The 22,509-nt window shown below is 35.6% G+C and overlaps 1 protein-coding gene across 1 annotated transcript in view; it reads right to left on the minus strand.

The window, feature by feature from the left end:
• The window catches only part of LOC117999113 (ATP-binding cassette sub-family A member 3-like), a 137,887-nt gene that overhangs the window by 18,624 nt on the left and 96,754 nt on the right, over positions 1-22,509 (minus strand). The window contains exons 24-26 of the mRNA XM_034988027.1: positions 16,848-17,026; positions 2,242-2,367; positions 1,826-2,020 (exon numbers count right to left, since the gene is read on the minus strand). Of these exons, the coding sequence (XP_034843918.1) occupies positions 1,826-2,020; positions 2,242-2,367; positions 16,848-17,026 (500 nt within the window). The remainder of the gene's footprint in view (positions 1-1,825; positions 2,021-2,241; positions 2,368-16,847; positions 17,027-22,509) is intronic.

A 22,509-nucleotide genomic window follows, 5' to 3' on the forward strand; every position in this document is an offset into this window, starting at 1 on the left:
AAACACTTGGAGGTTAAAAAGCATCCTGCTAAAGGATGAATGGGTCAATCAGGAAATTAAAGAGGAACTTGAACAGTTCATGCAAACCAAAGAAAATGAAAACACATTGGTTCAGAACCTATGGGATACTGCAAAGGTGGTCCTTACAAGGAAGTATATAGCCATCCAAGCCTCTCTCAAAAAATTAGAAAAATCCCAAATGACAAGCTAACCTTACATCTAAAGGATCTGGAGAAAGAGCAGCAAATAAAGCCTTGACCCAGCAGGAGAAGAGACATATTAAAGATTAAAGCAGAAATCAATGAAATAGAAACTAGAAGAACAGTAGAACAGATAAATGAAACTAGGATCTGGTTCTTTGAAAGAATTAATAAGATTGGTAAACCTCTGGCCAGACTTATCCAAAAGAAAAGAGAAAGGACCCAAATTAATAAAATCATTTGTTTTTTAGATTCCACATATAAGTAAAGTCACATGGTATTTGTCTTTCTCTGTCTGACTTATTTCACTTAGCATAATACAATCTAGATCTATCCATGTTGTTGCAAACGGCAAGGTATCATTCTTTATTATGGCTAAGTGATATTCCATTGTATATACCACCTCTTCTTTATCCCTTCACCTATCAATGGATACCTTAGGTTGCTTTCATATCTTGGCTACTGTAAATAATTCTGCAATAAACATAGGGGTGCATATATTTTTTTGAATTAGTGTTTTTGTTTTCTTTGGGTGAATACGCAGTAGTGAAATTTCCAGATCATCTGATATTTCTATTTTTAATTTTTTGAGGAACCTCCATAGTGCCTGCTGGGAATTTTGGAATCTCTGACCCCAAGAACCATCTGGAAGAACCCATTCACCTCCTTTCATCATACAACATTTCTTCCTCTATTTCAATTTTTTCCCTTCTAGTATAAATGTGGTCAAGTTGTTTAATGTATAAAATATCCCCTGTCTCATTCTCACAACTTTGGGTCAATTCTAATGTTTCCCTTTGCTTCAAAGCTAACTTTCTTCAAAGTATAACCCAAATTCTTAGCTTCACCTCCGTTACTAGAATACTGTTCATCCTAGAGTATGCAGGCTCCCACAACCCCATCTTCCTGATGTCATAATGACAATGTGCCATGAACTAAAGAAGAAAGAAATGCACCATTTAGGCTCCCATTACTACCACTCAACTGACCATAGTACAATAGTTCTTGCTAACTCCATCAGTGAAGTTTTAGTTGCTAAATCCAATACACTCTATTCAGGCTTTACATTGCCTGAGATTTCCTGGAATCTGACACCACTGACCATTTTCTTCTTCTTGAATTTTTGTTCCCACTTAGCTTTCCCAAAGTTAATGCACTCTCCCACGGATGGCATGTGCACCCAACGGCTGACTGATTCAGGGATACAAAAGACAGCTACCTTGCCTTGATTTGGGACCATTCCGAAAGGCCGTCATGTTCCAGAGTTCTAAGGTGTATGAAGACCTCAGTTACAAGCGAACTGCTCTTATAAGTGAACTACATCTTCTGCCCAGTCTTTCCTTCCTTACAGTACCTTGTCTGGCATATGTTAGATGTACTGTTGAGAGAACTTGACTTTTACTCTAGTAGTTTCAAAGAACACAAAAGATAATCTTGTCTTAGATTCTATTCTTGTTGTCTCTCTCTACTCAAAAATTTCTTTCTCCAGAATCTACTGAGGCGACAGTATCAATATCAATATCAATGTCTACCATGACTGCCGTCTATTATCTTCAACACCTGCCTGTTTCCTGTACCCCTAAGGCATCAAGCTTCTCATATCTTAGACTGTAATTGTTTCTTACCTTTTGGAGACTTTTAGTGATGCTAAAGTGCTCAATGAACACATCCCCAGACGTAACAGTTTCTTCTCCAGTCAAAATTTGGAAGGTAGTCGTTTTTCCAGCTCCATTGAATCCAAGCAATCCAAAGCACTCCCCTCTTTGGATTGTAACAGATATATTTTTCACAGCCAGAATGACTGGATACTTAAAATATATCTGAAAAAATCCAGAAAACACTATTTAGTAAAGAGTCTTTGAAGACCAAATAAATACCTCAGACCCTAGGGACCATGACTTCAGACAGTTTCACAAGAACTCTCCTATTACACTGGAAAAATACACATAGATTCTGAAGAACCACAGTGTGCCCTGGACACCAGTGACATGCTCTTGGGGATAATTGAAGCCGGCGTATATTGGCCAGTGAATGAGGTTACCTTTGTGAGTTCCTTAATAAGCACTGTGGAATCCAGCAACTCCTGAGGCTGCCCTAGGATTCTCTGTCTTTCATTTTGTACCTCTTCATCATCAGATTCTCCAGATAGTTCTTTGGACACTTTTCCCTATATTTTCAAACAAGAATCATAAAAGTGAATGCTCTTTAGGTGTCTGGTCTAGAGTGGGTGGTTTTGTGAAAGCTAAACTGGGGGATAATCTCAAAGACATTAAAAAGGAAGATTTTAGTCATCCCATGAAGTATCTGAATATCACCTCAGCATCATGTACAACTTGACTAAGTTTTGACTAATAAATGGTTCATCAGAAGAATGATGGTGGAGTCAAGAGGAGAATAAAAAGTCATTCAACATAGTAGAAAGAGTGTGAATTAACATGCTACAATGTGTACTTTAAATTTATTTATTATTTACTTATTTATTTAAGTTTTTATTTAAATTCCAGTTAGTTAACATACTGTGTAATATTAGTTTCAGATGTACAAGGTAGTGATTCAATACTTCCATTCAACACCTGGTGCTCATCACAAGTGCACTCCTTAATCCCTACCACCTATTTCACCCATCCCCTCACCCACCTCCCCTCTGATAACCATCAGTTTGTTCTCTATAGTTCAGAGTCTGTTTCTTGGTTTGCCTCTTTCTCTCACCCCCACCCCTCGTTCATTCATTTTATGTTTTAAATTCCACATATGAGGGAAATCATGCTATTTGTTTAAAAGACAGAATATAAAGCATTCATAGAAATGGATTTTATCACTTGGATCTTTAAGAAGGAAATCATTCCAGGAGGGTAGGGAAACTCTAAAAAACAGTCATGAATACTTAATAACTTTTTTCAAGATCCATCAGGAATAGAAGCCAAGAAAATCAGCAAGGTTTAACTAGATTTTTCCTAAGAAACTCATTGGCCTATATTTTCAAGATAAGTATTACAAGATAATAATGCTCTTTATTACTCTTGACTAGACCAAGTAGCTTCAGGAAACTGATCTCTAGATGGTAGAACAGAAATTTGGCATAATTTTGAAGACTGTTTTGTCCAGTCAGTTCAGAACAGATTGATTTTTATTTCCACAAATTAAAAAATTAGGATTACGGGCACCTGGGTGGCTCAGTTGGTTAAGCAACTGCCTTCGGCTCAGGTCATGATCCCAGGGTCCTGGGATCGAGTCCCGCATCGGGCTCCCGGCTCAGCGGGGAGCCTGCTTCTCCCTCTGACCCTCTCTCCTCTCATGCTGTTTCTCTCTCGCTCGCTCTCTAATTAAAAAAAAAAAAAAATCTTAAAAAAAAATTAGGATTACATAGTGTGTTGTTTTTCCAGAATTGGACACCTCAGGAAAAACTACAGCCACAACCGAGCTCAATCAAGTGTGACTTATTACAATTACAGTATGTTAAACACTGAAAGGCTAAAGAATAAACTTTCTTTTATAAAAGAAACTGTCTTTATTTGAAATAGTATAGGGAAATTCAAGCCTAAACATCCTCTCAAAACAATGGAGGTTTTTGTGTAAAGCAATTAAGAAATGACTGGTAGCTTCATTAGAAATATAAATTAACTGCAGGATAGCTATTTACTAGAAAGAACCAGGGAAAGAGGCAGCTATGAAGAGCCCTCCTGGATTGGAACTAATCTTTAACACTGACCTTAAACTACTTCTGCAAAGAAGCTCAAATTGAATGGTTCCCTCAATGGAGCAATTTATGTATTATGGCATTGATGAAAGAAATACAAAAATCAGCCAGCAGTTAGTGGAGCTGAACAGTTGGGTGTGGACATGGAAAGAGACAAAGACAGACCTTCAAACCACTGTCATTCCAGGGTTACTGCACCCATGCCCAGGTCTGCATCCTCTGAAGAACAATACCAGAGGCTTCACACTACGAGGAAAATAGACTTCACAGAAACATCCCAGCCAGTTACTTAAACAAAGTAGCAAACAACAAAATTTCCTTGGGAAAGGGCAATACCCACAGAACCAATACATATTTTAAATATCTAGAGTTCAGCAAAAAAAAAAAAAAAAAAAAAAAAGATATAAAAGAAACAGGAAACTGTGCCCCATACACAGGAAAAAAAAGCAAGCAATAGTAACTGCCTGTGATTAAATGACCAGATGTCAGATTTAATAGACAAAGAGTTCAAAGTAGTCGTTATAACTATTTTCAAAATAAAGGAAACCATGCTTGAAGGAATAAAGGGAGGTATGATGACAATGTTTTATCAAATAAAGATTACTAATAACAAGATAGAAATTATAAAAGAAATAATCCAATGGAAGTCCTGGAGTTGAAAAGTATAATAACTAAAATGAAAAACTCACTAGAAGCGTTCAATAACAAACTTGAATTGGCAGAAAAAAAGAATTAGAAAACTTAGATAGATACAAAGGGAGTGTGAAACCTGAAGAATGGAGAGAAAAACAATCAAGAAAAATGAACAAAGCTTCAGAGAAATGTGGGATACCATTTAGTGCATCAATATATGCATAATGGGAATGTCAAATGGAAAAGAGAGAAGTATGCAGAAAAATATTGAAAGAAATAGCTGGAACTTCCCAAATTTCATGAAAAACATTAATCTACACATCCATAGCTTAGTGAATATCAAGTATGATAAACACAAATAGATCTGTACAGACAGAAAAGATGCTGAATGCCAAAGGCAAGGAGAAAATCTTGAAATAAGTGAGAGATAAACACTTATCACTTATAAGAGATTCCCAACAAGAGTAACACCTGACTTTTTACAAAAAACAATGGAGAGTGATATCAGCATGTTGGTGGATTAGGAGACCCCAGTGCTTGCTGGCCCCCTCCAAATCAATGATTTCACAAATACCACAGAGAAAATAACCCTTGGAGAGCTCTGGAGTACATTTAAAGAGGCTGCAGCAACCTGGTGGAGGAGAAAATCCAGGGATGGCCAAATAGAAAAGTAGAGGATGCATTTTACCCACATCAACCCATTCCTCAACTTAGCCCAGCTTGGTACCAAGAAGAATCTCTTCGTTCACAATCTCTCTTCTTGAGAGAAAAGTAGAACAAGAAGATTCCAGAAGCCATTGTCATTAAGGACACCAGCAGCCCTCACTGCTGCTAGAGACGATAAGCCTTTACTGCCAAAGACCCTTGCAGCCTTCAATAATGCTAAACTCAGCTGATAAAACAGCCCATAGTTTATTTTACTGTTCACCCCAACACCTTGAGCCAGAGATGCTGCTGTACTCCACTGTAACTAGAGCCAGAGAGGCCACACTCCACCCACCTGGTGCCTTCACACCCACATGTAGGTAAAGGTCTTTCCCCACCTAAGCCAGTCTATAAAGTCTGGAAGAGGTGACTGTTCCTACAAATGCACAGACATATATACAAGGCTAAAGGAACACACAAAAAAGTCAAGAAACAACAACAAAAAATTTTAAATACAAAACATGATACCACTAAAGAAACACAATGAATTTCATGTAACTTATCCCAAAGAATTGTAGATTTTAAAATTACCTGACAAAATAATTCAAGATAATTATTTTAAAGATTTTATTTATTTATTTATTTAATTGACAGAGAGAGAGAGACAGCGTGAGAGGGAACACAAGCAGGGGGAGTGGGAGAGGGAGAAGCAGGCTTCTGGCCGAGCAGGGAGCCCGATGCGGGGCTCAATCCCAGGACCCTGGGATCATGACCTGAGCTGAAGGCAGTCGCTTAACCAACTGAGCCACCCAGGTGCCCCAAGATAATTATTTTAAAGAAGTTCAGTGAGCTATAAGAGAACACAAATAGGCAATTTAATGAAATTAGGAAAACAATATATGAACAAAAGAGAAATTCAAAAGGAGATAAAATCATAAGAAAGAGAACTAGTGAATTTAGTAAAGTTGCAGTTTACAAAATCAATGTACAAAAATCTGTTGCATTTCTGTACACTAATAATGATCTATCAGAAAGAGAAATTAAGAAAACAATCCCACTTACAACTGCATTAGAAAGAATAAAATACCTAGGAATAAATTTAATCATGTAGGTGAAATTCCTGTACACGGAGAACTACAAGACAATGAAAGAAAATTTAAAAGACACAAAGGAAAAGATATTCTGTGCACATGGATTGGAAGAGTTTATATTGTTACAACCAAGAGGCTCAGCTAATCAATTAGTAGTGGAGATGCAAATGAATCATAAAAATACTGCTAATCCAAAAGAAGACATGAAGGGGTGGGTGCCTGGGTGGCTCAGTTGTTAAGCATCTGCCTTTGGCTCAGGTCATGATCCCAGGGTCCTGGAATCGAGCCCCGCATCGGGCTCCCTGTTCTGCAGGAAGCCTGCTTCTCCCTCTCCCACTCCCCCCCGCTTGCGTTCCCTCTCTTGCTGTCTCTCTCTCTCTCTCTGTCAAATAAATAAATAAATAATCTTTAAAACAAAGTAAACTATGCTATCTATAAGAAACTCATTTCAAATATAATAATATACACAGGTTAAAGGTCAAATGATAAAAAAAAGATACATCATGCAAAATGTATACATGAAAAAATTGGCAGAGTAACATCAGAGTATATTATAGAACAAGGAATATCACCAGAGATTTTTTAAAAAAGCAATTACATAATGATAAAGGGCCAATTCATCAAGAGGATATAAAAATCCTAAGTGTACGTGCCCCTAATATTTTAACTCTAAAATATTAGATAAGGCCAAAACCAAGAAATGAAAGAAAGAAAGAAAGAAAGAAAGAAAGAAAGAGAAAAAAGGAAAGAAGAAACAGAAATAGGCAAATCCACTGCCATGCCTAGAGTCTTTAACACTAATCTCTTGACAGTTGGTACAATGTGTTGATGAAAAAAACAAAATACAGAAAAATTGAACAACATTATTAAACAACTTTTTCTAGTTAACAGTTCAAGAACACTGTACCAATAAAAGCAGAATATGCATTTTTTCGAGTACACAAGGAACATTCGCCAAGATAGGGCATATTTTGGGCCATGAAACAACTTCATAAATTTATGAAGACAGAAGAATATGTACTCCAGCAATAATAAGAAAATTAGAAATCAACAGCAGAACAATATCTATAAAATTCTGAAATATTTAGAAATTAAACAACACTCTTTACAAATAACTCATGCATCAAAAAAGGAATCATGAAAGATATTAGAATAGGTTTTGAAGAGAATGAAATGAAAACATGATATTTCAAAATCTGTGAGATGCAGCTAAAGCAGTGATTAGAGAGATTTATATCATTAAATATTTATATTAAAAATAATAAAATTTTGAAAAAAGAATAAAGTCTCAGTGGTCCAAACTTCTACCAGAAGAAACTAGAAATAAAAGTCAAATAATACAAATCCCTAATAAGCAGAAAGATATAATAATGACAAGAGTGAACTCAGTGTTATTGGAAATACAAATCATAGAAGAAAAAAAATCAATGCAACCAAAAGTGGGTTATTTAAAATATCTACAAAATTCAATAACCTTTAGTTTAACGGATCAGTAAAAAAATAAATTACCAATATGAAGAATGAATAATGGGACATTACCACAGATACTCTGAACCTCAGACGAATACTAAGTGAGTAAACCTAAGAGCTCCTTGCAAAGGAAAACTTCTGATATGAGGGAAATATTCTATATTTTGATTATGATGAGACTGTAATGGTTTCACACCTATAAATATCTATAAAAATTCAAAGATGGTAAAACTTAGATGACTAACTTTGAAATTAAGGAAATCACGTCCCAAGAAAAAGAATATTGAAATACATACTATGATATATGTTGGTGAAGTTACAAAAACTTATGGGCAAAGGAGAAAAAAAACCCCAACATATTGCCATCCAGACAAGAAAAAAAATAAGTTCTGAAGAGATGAGGAGTTGGGAAGTTGCTGAGACTCTGACAGTCTGTGTAAGACACCCCAAGCTAGGATTCATCTTTACCACTTTTAATTTTATTTTTAATTTTATTAAAATTAAAGTAAAAAATTACCTCTCAGTTAAAAATTCTCAATTTTAAAATATGACTAGAATTATTCCTTTGTTTTCACCAACTCATAAAGAGTGCCAAATGCTAACACAAGGTTAGGGCATTGGTCAAAATATAATCTTTTTTTTTTTTTTTAAAGATTTTATTTATTTATTTTAGAGAGAGAGGGAGACTAGGAGGAGGAGCAAAGAGAGAGGGACAAGCAGACTCTGCACTGAGTGCAGAGCCCAACACGGGGCTCGATCCCACGACACTGGGACCATGACCTGAGCCATAATCAAGAGTTGGACGCTTAACTGACTGAGCCACCAAGGCGCCCCTAAAATATAATCTTATTGGTAAACAGAAATTGGAAAAAACACCCATGCTATTTAACTGCAACTCTAAGAATTATAAATGTTGTAAGAATTGAATCATGGGAGATCTGCACTCTGAAAACTATAAAACACTGATGAAAGAATTAAAGATGACACAAAAAAATGGAAAGACATTCTATGCTCATTAATTGGAAGGACAAATATTGTTAAACTGTCTATTGTACCCAAAGCAATCTACACATTTAATGCAATCCCTATCAAAGTACCAACAGATTTTTTCAGAGAACTAGAACAAATAATCCCAATATTTGTATGTAACCACAGAGACTCTAAGTAGTCAAAAGAACCTTAAAAATGAAATGAAACAAGACAGGATATCACAATTCCAGACTTCAAGTTATATTACAAAGCTGTACTAATCAAAACAATATGGTACTGGAACAATAACAGACACATAGATCAATAGAACAGAACAGAAAACCCAGAAATAAAGCCACAGTTATATGGTCAATGAATCTTCAACAAAGGAGGAAAGAATATACAATGGGAAAAAGACAGTCTCTTCAACAAATGGTGTAGGGAAAACTGCAGAGCAAACATGCAAAAGAATGAAACTGGACCACTTTCTCATACCATACATAAAAATAAATATAAAATGGATCACAGATCTAAATGTGAGACCTGAAAGCATAAAATTCCTGGAAGAGAACATAGGCAATAATTTCTTTGACATTGGCCACAGCAAGATTTTTCTAGATATGTCTCCTGAGACAAGAGAAATAAAAGTAAAAATGTTTAACTCTTGGGACTAAATCAAAACAAAAAGCTTCTGTACAGTGAAGGAAACAATCAACAAAACTAAAAGGCAACCTATGAAATGGGAGAAGATATTTGCAAATGACATATTCAATAAAGGGTTAGCATCCAAAATATATAAAGAACTTACACAACTCAACACCCAAAAAACAAATAATCCAATTACAAAATGAGCAGAAGACATGAACAGACATTTTTTGAAAGAAGACATCCAGATGGCCAACTGACACATGAAAAGATGCTCAACATCACTCATCATCAGGGAAATGCAAATCAAAACTACAATGAGATACCACCTCACACCTGTCAGGATGGCTAAAATCAACAACACAAGAAACAATGAGTGTTGGTGAGGATGTGGAGAAAAAGGAATCCTGGTGCACTGTTGGTGGGAATGGAAACTGGTGTAGCCACTCTGGAAATCAGTATGGAGGTTCCTCAAAAAGTTAAAAATAGAACTACATTATATCCAGCAATTTCACTACTGGTATATAACCCCAAAATGCAAAAACACTAATTCAAAGGCATACATGCATCCCTATGTTTATAGCAGCTTTATTACAATAGCCAAATTATGGAAGCAGCCCAAGTGTCCATTAATAGATGATTAATGGATAAAGAAGTGGTATAGGACAGAGCTTGGGAAGATGGTGGAGTAGGAGGAGCCTGAGCTCTCCCCATCCCATGTTTATAACTAGGTATCATCCACATCCAAGTAAATAAACAGGAGAGCAATCTGAAGATTGGCAGAACAAACTCCACAGCTAAATGTAGAGAAGAAGCTGCATCTGAAAGGTTACAAAGGTCAGAAAGGTAGAGGGAGGCTGCCCATAGGAGGGAGGGAGCTATGCATGAGCAATGAAAGAGGCCCTTGCACCAGGGAGCTTAAACAAGGAAGACTAATCCCCATAATATTTGGCTTTAAAAACCAGAGGGGCTGCATTCCATGAGTTTTTAAAAGAGACAGATCTATGCATACTGATTTCAGAGTGTGTTGGAGGACTTCTACGAAAACAAGGGAGCTGGCACATTCCATTTTCCTCCCCCAGCCCCCAGCATAAACACAAAGCTATTTGCAGGAGGTGGTGCTGAACAGACATTTGCTACCTAATGGGCTGGCACTGCACTAAGCCCATGAGTTCTCCTGAGGACTCACCGACTCGGAGTCTGCTAGCCTTGGCTCTGGGCTCAGGGCAAATTTTGTTAACACGTGTGCCCCTACACAGCTGCCTGGTGCACAAGTGTGGCACTGCACTGTGCACATCCAACTTGGCACTGAGCTATACTCCCTGAGCCACCTTCATGCACTAGCCCCAACTGTGTCCAGCCATTGCTGGCTCAGCCTCCCCCACCAGCTGCCATGGTCTAGAGCCCTCAGCTGTCACAGTGCTTTAGGGGATCTGGTATAGGACTAGTAGCCCAGCTCAAATTTTGCTCACACCCCTGCCTCACTCCCACATTCCCTGGCAGGCATGCCCCCTCAAAGCTGGCCTGCCTTGGGCGCCTGGGTGGCTCAGTTGGTTAAGCGACTGCCTTCGGCTCAGGTCATGATCCTGGAGTCCCTGGATAGAGTCCTGCATCGGGCTCCCTGCTCGGCAGGAAGTCTGCTTCTCCCTCTGACCCTCCCCCCTCTCATGTGCTCTCTCTCATTCTCTCTCTCTCAAATAAATAAATAAAATCTTAAAAAAAAAAAAAAAAGCTGGCCTGCCTGGATCCCACTAATACCACAGAGAGTGAGCACAGCCCACAACAGGCAGTGAGTGCAGATGACTGCACTGAAATGATAAGTGACTCAGAGACAACAGCAGGGTAAAAGCAACACAAAGGATACTCTCCTAAAGTGTCAGGTTCTGCTGAGCAGGGGACATTGCACTGCAGGGCAGTACAGGACCTCTTCTTCATAAAGTCACTACTTTTAAGAACAGAAGAAAGAGCTGGCTGAGAAATTTATCCCCAATGAAAGAACGGGACAAGGCCATGGCCTGAGATCTAAAAGAAACAGATATAAGTAACATGCCTAATACAGAATTTAAAGCAGTGATCATAAGGATACTCACTGGACTTAAGAAAAGAGTGAAAGATATGAGTGAGACCCTTATCATAGAGATAAGAAATAACATAGCATAGATAAAGGGCTCAATAAACAAAATGAGAAGCATGCTTGATGGAATGAAAGGCAGGATGGAAGAAGCAGAGGAACGAATTAATGACCTAGAAGACAGAGTAATGGAAAGTAATCAAACTGAACAAAAGAGAGATAAAAGAATAATGCAAAATAAGAACAGACTTAGGGAACTCAGTGACTCCATCAAATGTAATAACATTCATATTATAGTAGTTCCAGAAGAAAAAGATAGAAAAGGGGGCAGAAAATTTATGTGAAGAAATAATAGTTAAAAATATCCCTATCTGAGGAAGGAAAAAGATATCCAGATGCAGGAGGCACAGAGAAGCAGACCCATAGCAAGACATACTATACTTAGATTGGCAAAATATAGTGAAAACAAAAAAATGTAAAATCAGGAAGACAAAAGGAAACCGTAACTTGCAAGGGAAAACCCACAAGGCTAGCACGAGATTTTTTTTTTTTTAAAGATTTTATTTATTTATTTGACAGAGAGAGACACAGTAAGAGAGGGAACACAAGCAGGGGGAGTGGGAGAGGGAGAAACAGGCTTCCCGCCGAGCAGGGAGCCCGATGTGGGGCTCGATCCCAGGACCCTGGGATCATGACCTGAGCCAAAGGCAGATGCTTAATGACCAAGCCACCCAGGTGCCCCTCTACCAAACATTTAAGAAGAATTAATACCTATTCTTCTCAAACTTTTCCAGAAAATAGAAAAAGAAGAAAAAGTTCCAAGTTCATTTTATGAGACCAGCATTATCCTGATACCAAAACCAGATAAAGATGCCACTAAAAAAAGACAACTACAGGCAAGGATGTCCACTCTCACCACTTTTATTCAACATAGTGCTGGAAGTCCTAGCTACAGCAATCAGACAACAAGAATCAATAAAAGGCATTCAAATTGGTTAGGAAGAAACTTTCACTATTTGCAGATGACATGATACTACATAGAAAACCCGAAAGACTCCACCAAAAAACTGCTAGAACTGATACATGAGTTAATAAAGTTGCAGGATACAAAATCAACCCACAGTTATATGGTCAATTAATCTTTGACAAAGCAGGAAAGAATATCGAATGGGAAAAGGACAGTCTCTTCAACAAATGGTGTTGGAAAAACTGGAAAGCAATACGCAAAAGAAAGAAACTGGGCCACTTTCTTTCACTGTACACACAAAAATAAATTTGAAATGGGTTAAAGACCTAAATGTGAGACCTGAAACCATTAAAATTCTAAAAGAGAACACAGTAGTGACCTCTTTGATATCAGCCATAGCAACTTTTCTTGAGATACGTTTTCTGAGGCAAGAGAAACAAAAGCAAAAATAAACTATTGGGACTACATCAAAATAAAAAGCTTCTGCATAGTGAAGGAAACAATCAAAACTAAAAGACAACCTACTGAATGGGAGAAGATCTTTGCAAATGACATATACAATAAAGGGTTAGTATCCAAAATATGTAAAGAACTTACACAACTCAACACCCAAAAAACAGATAATCCGATTACAAAATGGGCAGAAGACACGGAACAGACATTTTTCTGAAGAAGACATCCAGATGGCTAACAGACACATGAAGAGATGCTTAACATCACTCATCATCAGGGAAATGCAAATCAAAACCACAATGAGATATCACCCCATACCTGTCAGAATGGCTAAAATCAACAGCACAAGAAACAACAGCTGTTGGCTAGCATGTGGAGAAAAAGCACCACTATATGGTGGGAATGGAAACTGGCACAGCCACTGTGGAAAACAGTATGGAGGTTCCTCAAAATGCTAAAAATAGCAATTGCACTTTGGCTATTTGCCCAAAGAATACAAAAACATTGGTTCAAAGGGACACATGCACCACTGTGTTTATTGTAGCATTATTTACAATAGCCAAATTATAGAAATAGTCCAAATGTCCACTGAATGGATAAAGAAGAGTGATACATATATATATATATATATATATATATATATATAGTGGAATATTACTCAGTCATAAAAATGGAATCTTGCCATTTGCAACAATAGGGATGGAGCTAGAGAGAATAATGCTAGGTATAATAAGTCAGAGAAAGATAAATACCATATGATTTCACTCATATGTGGAATTTAAGAAACAAGACAAAGAAAAAAAGAGAAAGAGACAAACCAAGCAGCTGACTCTTAACTATAGAGAACAAACTGGTGGTTACCAGAAAGGAGGTGGATAGGGGGATAAGTGAAGTAGGTGTAGAGGATTAAGAGTACACTTATCATGATGAGCACTCAGTAAGGCATAGAATTTTTGAATCACTATATTGTATACCGAAAACTAACATAACACCATATGTTAACTATACTGGAATTAAAATTAAAAACTTAGTAAAAAACAAGTAAGATATAAACATAGGTACAGGAAAAATACAGTAAAATGAACTGTTAGATATTCATTACTTTATCAAACACAGCAATATAATGAACAAGTATTAAAAAAAGAATAAAATTATGGGAAATGACAATGCCATTCTCTGATCTATCCTAAGTAAACAACTGTGGCTTGATTTATGTTGGATGATACTCTTTTTAGTGGCATTATGCACAGCTGCTAGTACAGTTTGGAGTGGACAAGGAGAGCGATGCACTGCTATAAGACTGAGGCTAATAAGTCTGCTTCAGTTCTGCCTTCCAAATCTCATGTGCACTTCTTTCCTTACCAACTCTAAATCGGAATAATACAGGGAAGAAGATTCTGGCAAATAAGGTTCTGGCTTAGCCAAGCTGGCATCATGCCTTGGTACATCAGAGTCAAACTGATGGAAACCAAAGATAACAATAAACTCAAAAACAGCCAAAGAAAAGCAATGCATTACATACAAGAGAAAACAATTTGGTATCTTCTCATATGAATTAAAAGAAGCCAGAAGATAGTGAAATGACATCGTAGAGTGCCAAGAAAAAACCCAACTATCAACCTAGGCTTCTAAAGAAAGCAAAAATACACTCCAAGAATGAAGGTAAATAAAGATATTCTCAGATAAAAGAAGACTAACATAGTTCTTCTCTAATTGTTAACTAAAGTAAGTCCTTAAGTAAGTTTTCAGTCTAAAGGAAAACCACAGCAGTACGAAACTCATATATTCAGGAAAGAATGAATAGCACCAGAGATGCTAAATATCTAGGTAAATACAAAATGATTTTCCTGTTGGTTACTTTGAAGTACATAGTGTATTAAAGCAAAATATATTATTTTTCATGGTTAATAACATAATGTCATATATAGATGTAAGACATACGCCAACTACAGCATTAAAAGCAATGAGGGATAGAAATGGACGTTTACAGTTTCACATTTACTACATTTTACAATATTAACTATAAAGAGACTATGAAAAATTAACTATATATTTTGTAAACCCCGCATTGACAACTAAAGATAAATATAGAAGTATTGCTAGAGTGAAGTGAAAAATTAAAATGGAATTCCAATATGTTCAATTAACCCAAGTTCAGGCAGAAATGTGAAAAGAGTGAAACAAAAAACTAAAAGGACAAACAGAAGATAAATAATATACGTGGGAGATGGAAATACAAATTTATCAATGAAGGACTAAATGCTCAAATTGAAAAGTCAGAGATTATCAGAATGGATACAAAGTCAGGACCCAATTTCATGCTGTTTACAGGGAGCCACTTTAAATGTAAAGACGGAAGTTTGAAAATAAATGTATATAAAATGGCATACCATGAGAAACCATGTACAAGAGTGAAGGTGCCACATTAATGTCACAGGAAATAGACTTTAAGACAAAGAATATTACCAGAGATATATGTCATTACCAGGGACACTCTATAATTCAATTAATCAGAAAAACATATAATAGTAAATGTTTATTGGCTTAATGATTCAAAATATAGTTTTAAAAATGACAAAATTAAAGGGAGAAATAACTAGGATTGGAGATTTTACACTATTTTTTCAGCAATTGAAAGATAAATCTAACAAAAATATCAGTTAGAGATTAGGTGATGTAAGCAATCCTATCAACCATCATAACCTAACTGATATTTGTAGAACATTACAACTAACAGATACAAAATACACATTTATTTCACATGCACATGGCATATCACCAAGATAGATCATATGCTGAGCCATACAGCAATTATCAATTAATTTAAAAGGATTGACCATAGAGTATATTTTTTGACCACAAAGGAATTAAAGTAGAAATCAGTAACAATTAATATATCTAGAAACTTCCCAAATATTTTTAAATTTATTTACAGACCTTTAATTAATCCATACATCAAAAGAAGAAATCATACAGGAAATTTAAAAAATACTTAAACATTTGAATGATACTGAAAATAGAAGAAATCAAATTTTTTCAGGGTACAGCTAGAGGACTGTTTTGCTTTAAATGTTTATATTATTACAGAAGAAAGCCCTAAAACCTGTAGTTTCAATCTTTCCATAAAGAAGCTAGGAGGGAAGTAACCCAAAAGCAAGCAGCAGGAAGAAAAAATTTTAAAGACCAAAAATATCAGTGAAAAAGGAAACAGTCAACAATAAAGGAAATTAGTAAACACAAAGTTTGGTTCTTCGAAGTAATCAATAAAAACAAATATAGTTTTTTGTAGGTAAATTACCTCAATAGATTTTATTTAAGAAAATACATTTCTGGGGCACCTGGGTGGCTCAGTTAAGCAGCCACTCTTGGTTTCAGCTCAGGTCATGATCTCAGACTCCTGAGATGGAGCCAGACCCTTGTTGGGCTTGTGCTCTGCGCTCAGCAGGGACTGTGCTTCAGGATTCTCTCTCTCTGCCCCCATCCCCCCAGCTCACTCTCTCTCCCTCCCTAAAATAAATAACCTTTATTTAAAAAAAGAAAATATATTTCTGTGAACACAGATTTTTCTTTTACCAGTAACTGAGATAGTCATGTATAGATACATGATTTTTAGGCCTAATGTTCCATTTGCTTGGAGTTATACTTTTTTTGTTCCTTAAGATTTTATTTATTTATTTGAGAGACCGTGAGCAAGAGAGAGCGCGAGCACAAGCCAGGGACAGGCAGAGCGAGAGGGAGAGGGAGAGGGAGAGGGAGAAATAAGATTTTTTTAGATTTATTTATTTGACAGAGAGAGAGAGAGAGACAGCGAGAGAGGGAACACAAGCAGGGGGAGTGGGAGAGGGAGAAGCAGGCTCCCTACTGAGCAGGGAGCCCGATAAGGGGCTTGATCCCAGGACTCTGAGATCATGACCTAAGCCAAGGCAGAGGCTTAACCAACTGAGCCACCCCTCCCCCCTTTTTTTAAGATTTTGCTTGGAGTTAAGGCTCATGCTTAATTACTCACCTTCTTGAATGTCTTATAGATACCAAAGTAAATATATTGATTGAAAAATGTTCTTAGCTTCCACAAAGTAGTGTCCAAAAAGAAAATGAAGAGAAGGCAAATAAAGCCTGTGATACTCATTATAATCATGTACTTTCCAATCATTTTCTCGTCCAAAGAATAAACATTCTTTGCGGTACCTGAGAATGAGAGAGAGAGAGAGAGAGAGAGAGAGGGAGGGAGATAGAGAGAGATCTTAATAGAGAACACTGACACCATGAATAAGGACTAAGAAAACAATAAATAAGAAATATAGGATGAAATGAAGTATTAGGCTAAATTGAGACAGGTAAACTATTTGGAATGTGAAAAGTGATTATCCCGCTACACAAATATCTTTTCGACAATGAATTTTGAAGACTAATTTCATGAATATAATATACACTAATCAAGTAAGCATATGAATATTAATATATTTACTGATATGCCTATTAATTATTGCATGCCATGAAAAATATGCCCCAAATCCTTTCAGAAGTGTGAAATCTTAAATTGATAATTAGAAGAAATTAAAGTGCAAATACTCTTAAAAAAATAACACTTTCCTTTAAAAAGGTAAAAATGACCATTAGTGATACTTCTTGAGCTTTCTTGAGAAGAAAGTTGAATAAAAAGTATAGAATTTCTCTTATAAGAAAATTATATACTCTCCTTCCTTTTAAAAAAAGTTTATCTTTTAGAATGGTTTCAGATTTACAGAAAAATTACAAAGACAGTATGGAGAATTCCATATACTCTGCACATGCTTTCCCTAATTATTAACAACATACATTAGTATGGTACATGTTACAATAATGAATAAATATTATCACTAACAAATATCAAATATCCTTAACTAAAGTTCCTGATTTATTTATTTATTATTTATTTTTAAAGTTCCTGATTTATTCAGGTTTCCTTTTTTTTTAATGTAGTTTTTCTTCCTTCCTTCCTTCCTTCCTTCCTCCTTCCTTCCTTTCTTTCTTTTTTGTTCTGTGAACCAGTCCAGAATCCTATATTACATTTTGTAGTTGTGTTTCCTGAAGTTCCTCTTAGCTGTGACAATTCTTCAGATTTTCCTTATTTTTTATGACATTGACAGTTTTGAGGAGTACTGGTCAGGTATTTTGTAGGACTTCCCTCAGCAGGGATCTATCTGATTTTTTCTTTTTTTTCTTCTTTATGATTAGGATGGGATTATGGGGTTTTGGGAGGAAGATCACAGAGATAAAGTGACATTTTTATTGCAACAACAACAAAAGGCACATACTACCAGAGTGACCTCGATCACTTGGTTGAGATTGTGTTTGTCAGGTGTCTCTGCTGTAAAGTTACTCCCTTCCCTCTCTGTCCATACTCTGTAATATTCTCTGGAAGGAAGTCAAAATGTACATCCCACATATAAGGAGAGTGAAGTTACCCTCTACCTCCTTGAGGTTGGAATAGTTACATACATTGATTGGAACTCTATTGGAGATTTTTCTCCTATCCATCATTTTTTTATTTGGTCATTTATTTATATCCAAATAGATTCATATGATCAATTTATACTTTCAGTTACAAATCCAACATTACCTTATTTTGTTGCTGAAATTGTTCCAGCTATGCCATTGGACTTTGTCATTTTTAAGAATCATATTTTACAAGTGTTTGCAGTTTATGTACAGAAATGCAAGTGAATGTTTTGTTTGCATTTATTTTGCATTAATCAACCACAATATATTCTTCTAAAGTTTAATAATATAAAGTTTAATAATTTATCAGAGGATCCTTTGAGATTCCTGGGTAGACCATCAAATCTAGTATTATTTCAACTTTTCCATTCCTCATATTTTAGAATTATATTATATTTTTAAAATATTTGACTCATACAGAATATATGCTGCATATGTATAGATTTAAAGCATAGTATTATAATGGAATCTATCACCTAGGCTCCAAATTAAGAGTTTACAAATAATTTTAAAATACAATACTTATATGCTCCTTCACTTCTCCACCCTCCAGAGGTAACTGCTATGATGAAATGTATTCTGCATTCCCATTTTAATTACAAGTGGACCATATAAATGTAAATATATATATGAAATACATATGTGTTATGTATAAGTAAATAATATTTTGTTTAATTTTTAAATTTGAATGTTATAGAAATAGTATCATGCTTTATATAGTCTACAGGAGCTTGTTTCCCTCCATGTTATCATTTAAAATTTTTTCAAATATAAAGTAAAATTGAAATAATAAATAATAAATAAATAATAAAATAAATAAAAATAAAATAATAAAATAGTAAATAGTAAAATAAAGAGACCATCTCCTACACCTAGTATCAACTATGTTAATGTTTAGCCATATTTGCTCCCCACATGCTGCCCACTGTATGTCTATTTCTAATTAAGTTAACTCTGTGATTTTTAAAAGATTATTTTCTTGTATGTGTTATTTTTATTTTTGTCTTCTTGCCATACTAACTTTGTATGAATGTTGGCTATCTCTGTTGTGAATTGTGAATTTTCATGAACCATCAAAACAATAATTTTATGGAGTGGCAATGAAAAGTTTCGGCTAATTACTTGGTTGCTTAGCTTATGAAAGAATTTCTGTTGGCCAAGTGAAATAGAATTTCTTTAATAAATGTCTTTCTGGGATGCCTGGGTGGCTCAGTTGATTAAGCATCTGCCTTTGGCTGAGGTCATGATCCCAGAGTTTGGCATTGGGCTCCCTGTTGAGCAGGGAGCCTGCTTCTCCCTTTGCCTGGGGGGGGGGGGGGGGGGGGGGGGGGGAGGGGTGCTGCTCGGGCGTGCTCTCTCACACAAATAAATAAATAAAATCTTAAAAAAAGTAAATGTCCTTCTGCTGGTGGTAATGGTGGTATGGTGGTAATGTGGATACAGTTTTCTGATTCCCTGATAACCTTTTGTTTTGGTAGTACCATCCATTATTGCTATATTTTCCTTCTTTTTACACATCATTAAGCTTCCAAGGGATAATTCTGTCTTTTAAGTTGTTCTTCTGGGAAGTGGCGCCTTCCCAAGATGATAATTTTACAAAAGTAATGAGAGATCAACTCAAAGATGCAAGAATTCAGAGAATCTAAGCAAGAAAAATACAAACTTTCCAAACCCCACTGAGATCCATCCTAATCATGAAAAGAAGACAGGCTGACAATAAACGATTTAAGAAGCCACCTTATGATGCTAGAAAATTAATCCTCCAAAAAGGAAAATGTGGAAGAAAATAATAAGGAATATAAACTAATAATTTAAAAAACAAACATGCAATAGGAACAATCAATAAATGTGAAAGCTTGTTTTTTGAAAAGACTAATATAATTGATAAACTTTGGTAAGATTTATCAAGAAAAAATATAAGTGGAAAAAATTCAGAATATCATAAATGAAAATGAGAAGTTCTATGGAATTCACAGATGTTAACAGTATCAGGAGATATTATAAATAAATTTATGCCAATGATTTTGAAAATTTAGGTAGAATGAAACAATTCTACAAAAACTCTGTTAATTTCTCTCCCTAAATAATTCTACCTCTATTAAGGAAACATGATCAATAATCTCCATGTACAATTATTCAGTTTATTATTTAATTTTTTATACAAAGTCAGCTTATGTAATTTGACAGAATATGTAATTCAGTAAAACAAAGAAGAAAAATCATTTGCGCATCTCAACAGAAGCTTAAGTAAAACTGAACAGTTATTCATGATTAAAAAAAAAAGTTTACTAAACACAGAATAGGGGGGAATCAACTTCCTTAATCAGGAAACTAGGGGGCACCTGGGTGGCTCAGTCGTTGGGCGTCTGCCTTCGGCTCAGGTCATGATCCCGGGGTCCTGGGATCGAGCCCCACATCGGGCTCCCTGCTCAGCGGGAAGCCTGCTTCTCCCTCTCCCACTCCCTTTGCTTGTGTTCCTGCTCTCTCTGTGTCTCTCTCTATCAAATAAATCAAATCTTTAAAAAAAAAAATCTTTATAAAAAAAAAATCAGGAAACTAGGATCCCTTTGAATCTCAATTCTGGCTCATAAAAGCTGTGTGAAATAGGGCACATAGTGTCAGTGAAGATGTTCTCTCTGAAACTGGAATGAAACTAGATGTCTGCTATTACCACTTTGATTAAGTTCAAACTATATGTCCTTAACAAAGCAGTAAAAGTAGTGTCCTTATTAGCAGGTGCTTTGAATGTACTTTGAATGTACCGATTGAAAATAAAAAATATCTACTCATAAATTATTAAAGTTAATAAAATAATTTAGCAAGTTCAATATACAAAAATGAGCTCTTTCAATTTTATTTCTATCAGCAAGAAACAATAAAAATGACACTTCAAAAAGTGATACTATTTATAAGAACATCAAAAGATACGTAGGAATAAAGCTAACTACCTATCTATAATACCTCTAAAGCAATAACAATTAATTAGTATTAAATAAAAATGAAGAAGACCAAAGTAAATAGATGGATGGCTACAACTAAATAAGCAAAGGAATGTACCAAGTCCATGGACTGTAAACTCAAAATTGTAAAAATAATAAATCTTTCAAAAATTTTCTACAGAATTAAAGCAATGTCAATGAAACTCCTACTAGGTTTGTTTTCTTATGTGTGTTAAAAAAGGTAATTCTTTAAAAAATTTTTTTAATTTATTTTTTTAATTTTTAAGATTTTATTTATTCATTTGCCAGAGAGAGAGAGACAGAGAGAGAGAGCACAAGCAGGGGGAGTGGCAGACAGAGGGAGAAGCAGGCTCCCCTCTGAGCAGGGAGCCCAATGCGGAACTCGATCCCAGAACCCTGGGATCATGACCTGAGTTGAAGGCAGATACTTAATCAACTGAGCCACCCAGGCATCCCCCAAAAAGGTAATTCTTAAATGTATTAAGAATTGCAAAATAAATGTCAAGACATAGCCAAATTCCAATATCAAAATGTACTACAAAGCTAAATTAATCAAGATGGGGGTGATACTGAAACAAGGACAGACATACAGATCAATGAACTATAATTGAGAGTTCAGAAATAAAACCGTATTTCTGAGGTCAACTGGTTTCAACAAGAGTACCAAGTTAATTAAATGGGGAAATGAATAGTCTTTTAAACAAATGGTGCTGGACCCCTGTCTCATACCATATATAGAAATCAACTACAAAAGGATCAACAATCTGAATATAACAGCTAAAAATATAAACCTCTTAGGAGAATACATTGAGTAAGTCTCTGTGACTTTTGATTAGACAATGATTTCTTTGACACATAAAGTGTACAAACAACCAAAGAAACAATGGATAAACTGGACTTCATCAAAATGAAACACTACCATGTATCAAAGGACACTAGTAAGAAAGTGAAGACAGCCCTCAAAATGGGAGAAAATGTTTAGAAGCCATATACCAAAGAAGGGTCTACTTTCCAGAACACATAAGGACAAATAACCCACTTTCAAATGGGCAAAGAACTTGAAGAGACATTTCTATGAAGATATACAAATGGACAGCAGGTACATGAAAAGATGCTCAACATCACTGGTAAGGTTAGAGAAATGCAAATTGAAACAATAATGTGATACAACTCCATACCTACTAGAAAGGCTATATAATTTAAAAAAATGGAAAATAACAATTGTTGGAG

Source organism: Mirounga leonina, unplaced genomic scaffold, assembly GCF_011800145.1.
Source record: "Mirounga leonina isolate KUSES-001 unplaced genomic scaffold, KU_Mleo_1.0 Mir_448, whole genome shotgun sequence".
In the NCBI taxonomy this organism is placed as follows: domain Eukaryota; kingdom Metazoa; phylum Chordata; class Mammalia; order Carnivora; family Phocidae; genus Mirounga; species Mirounga leonina.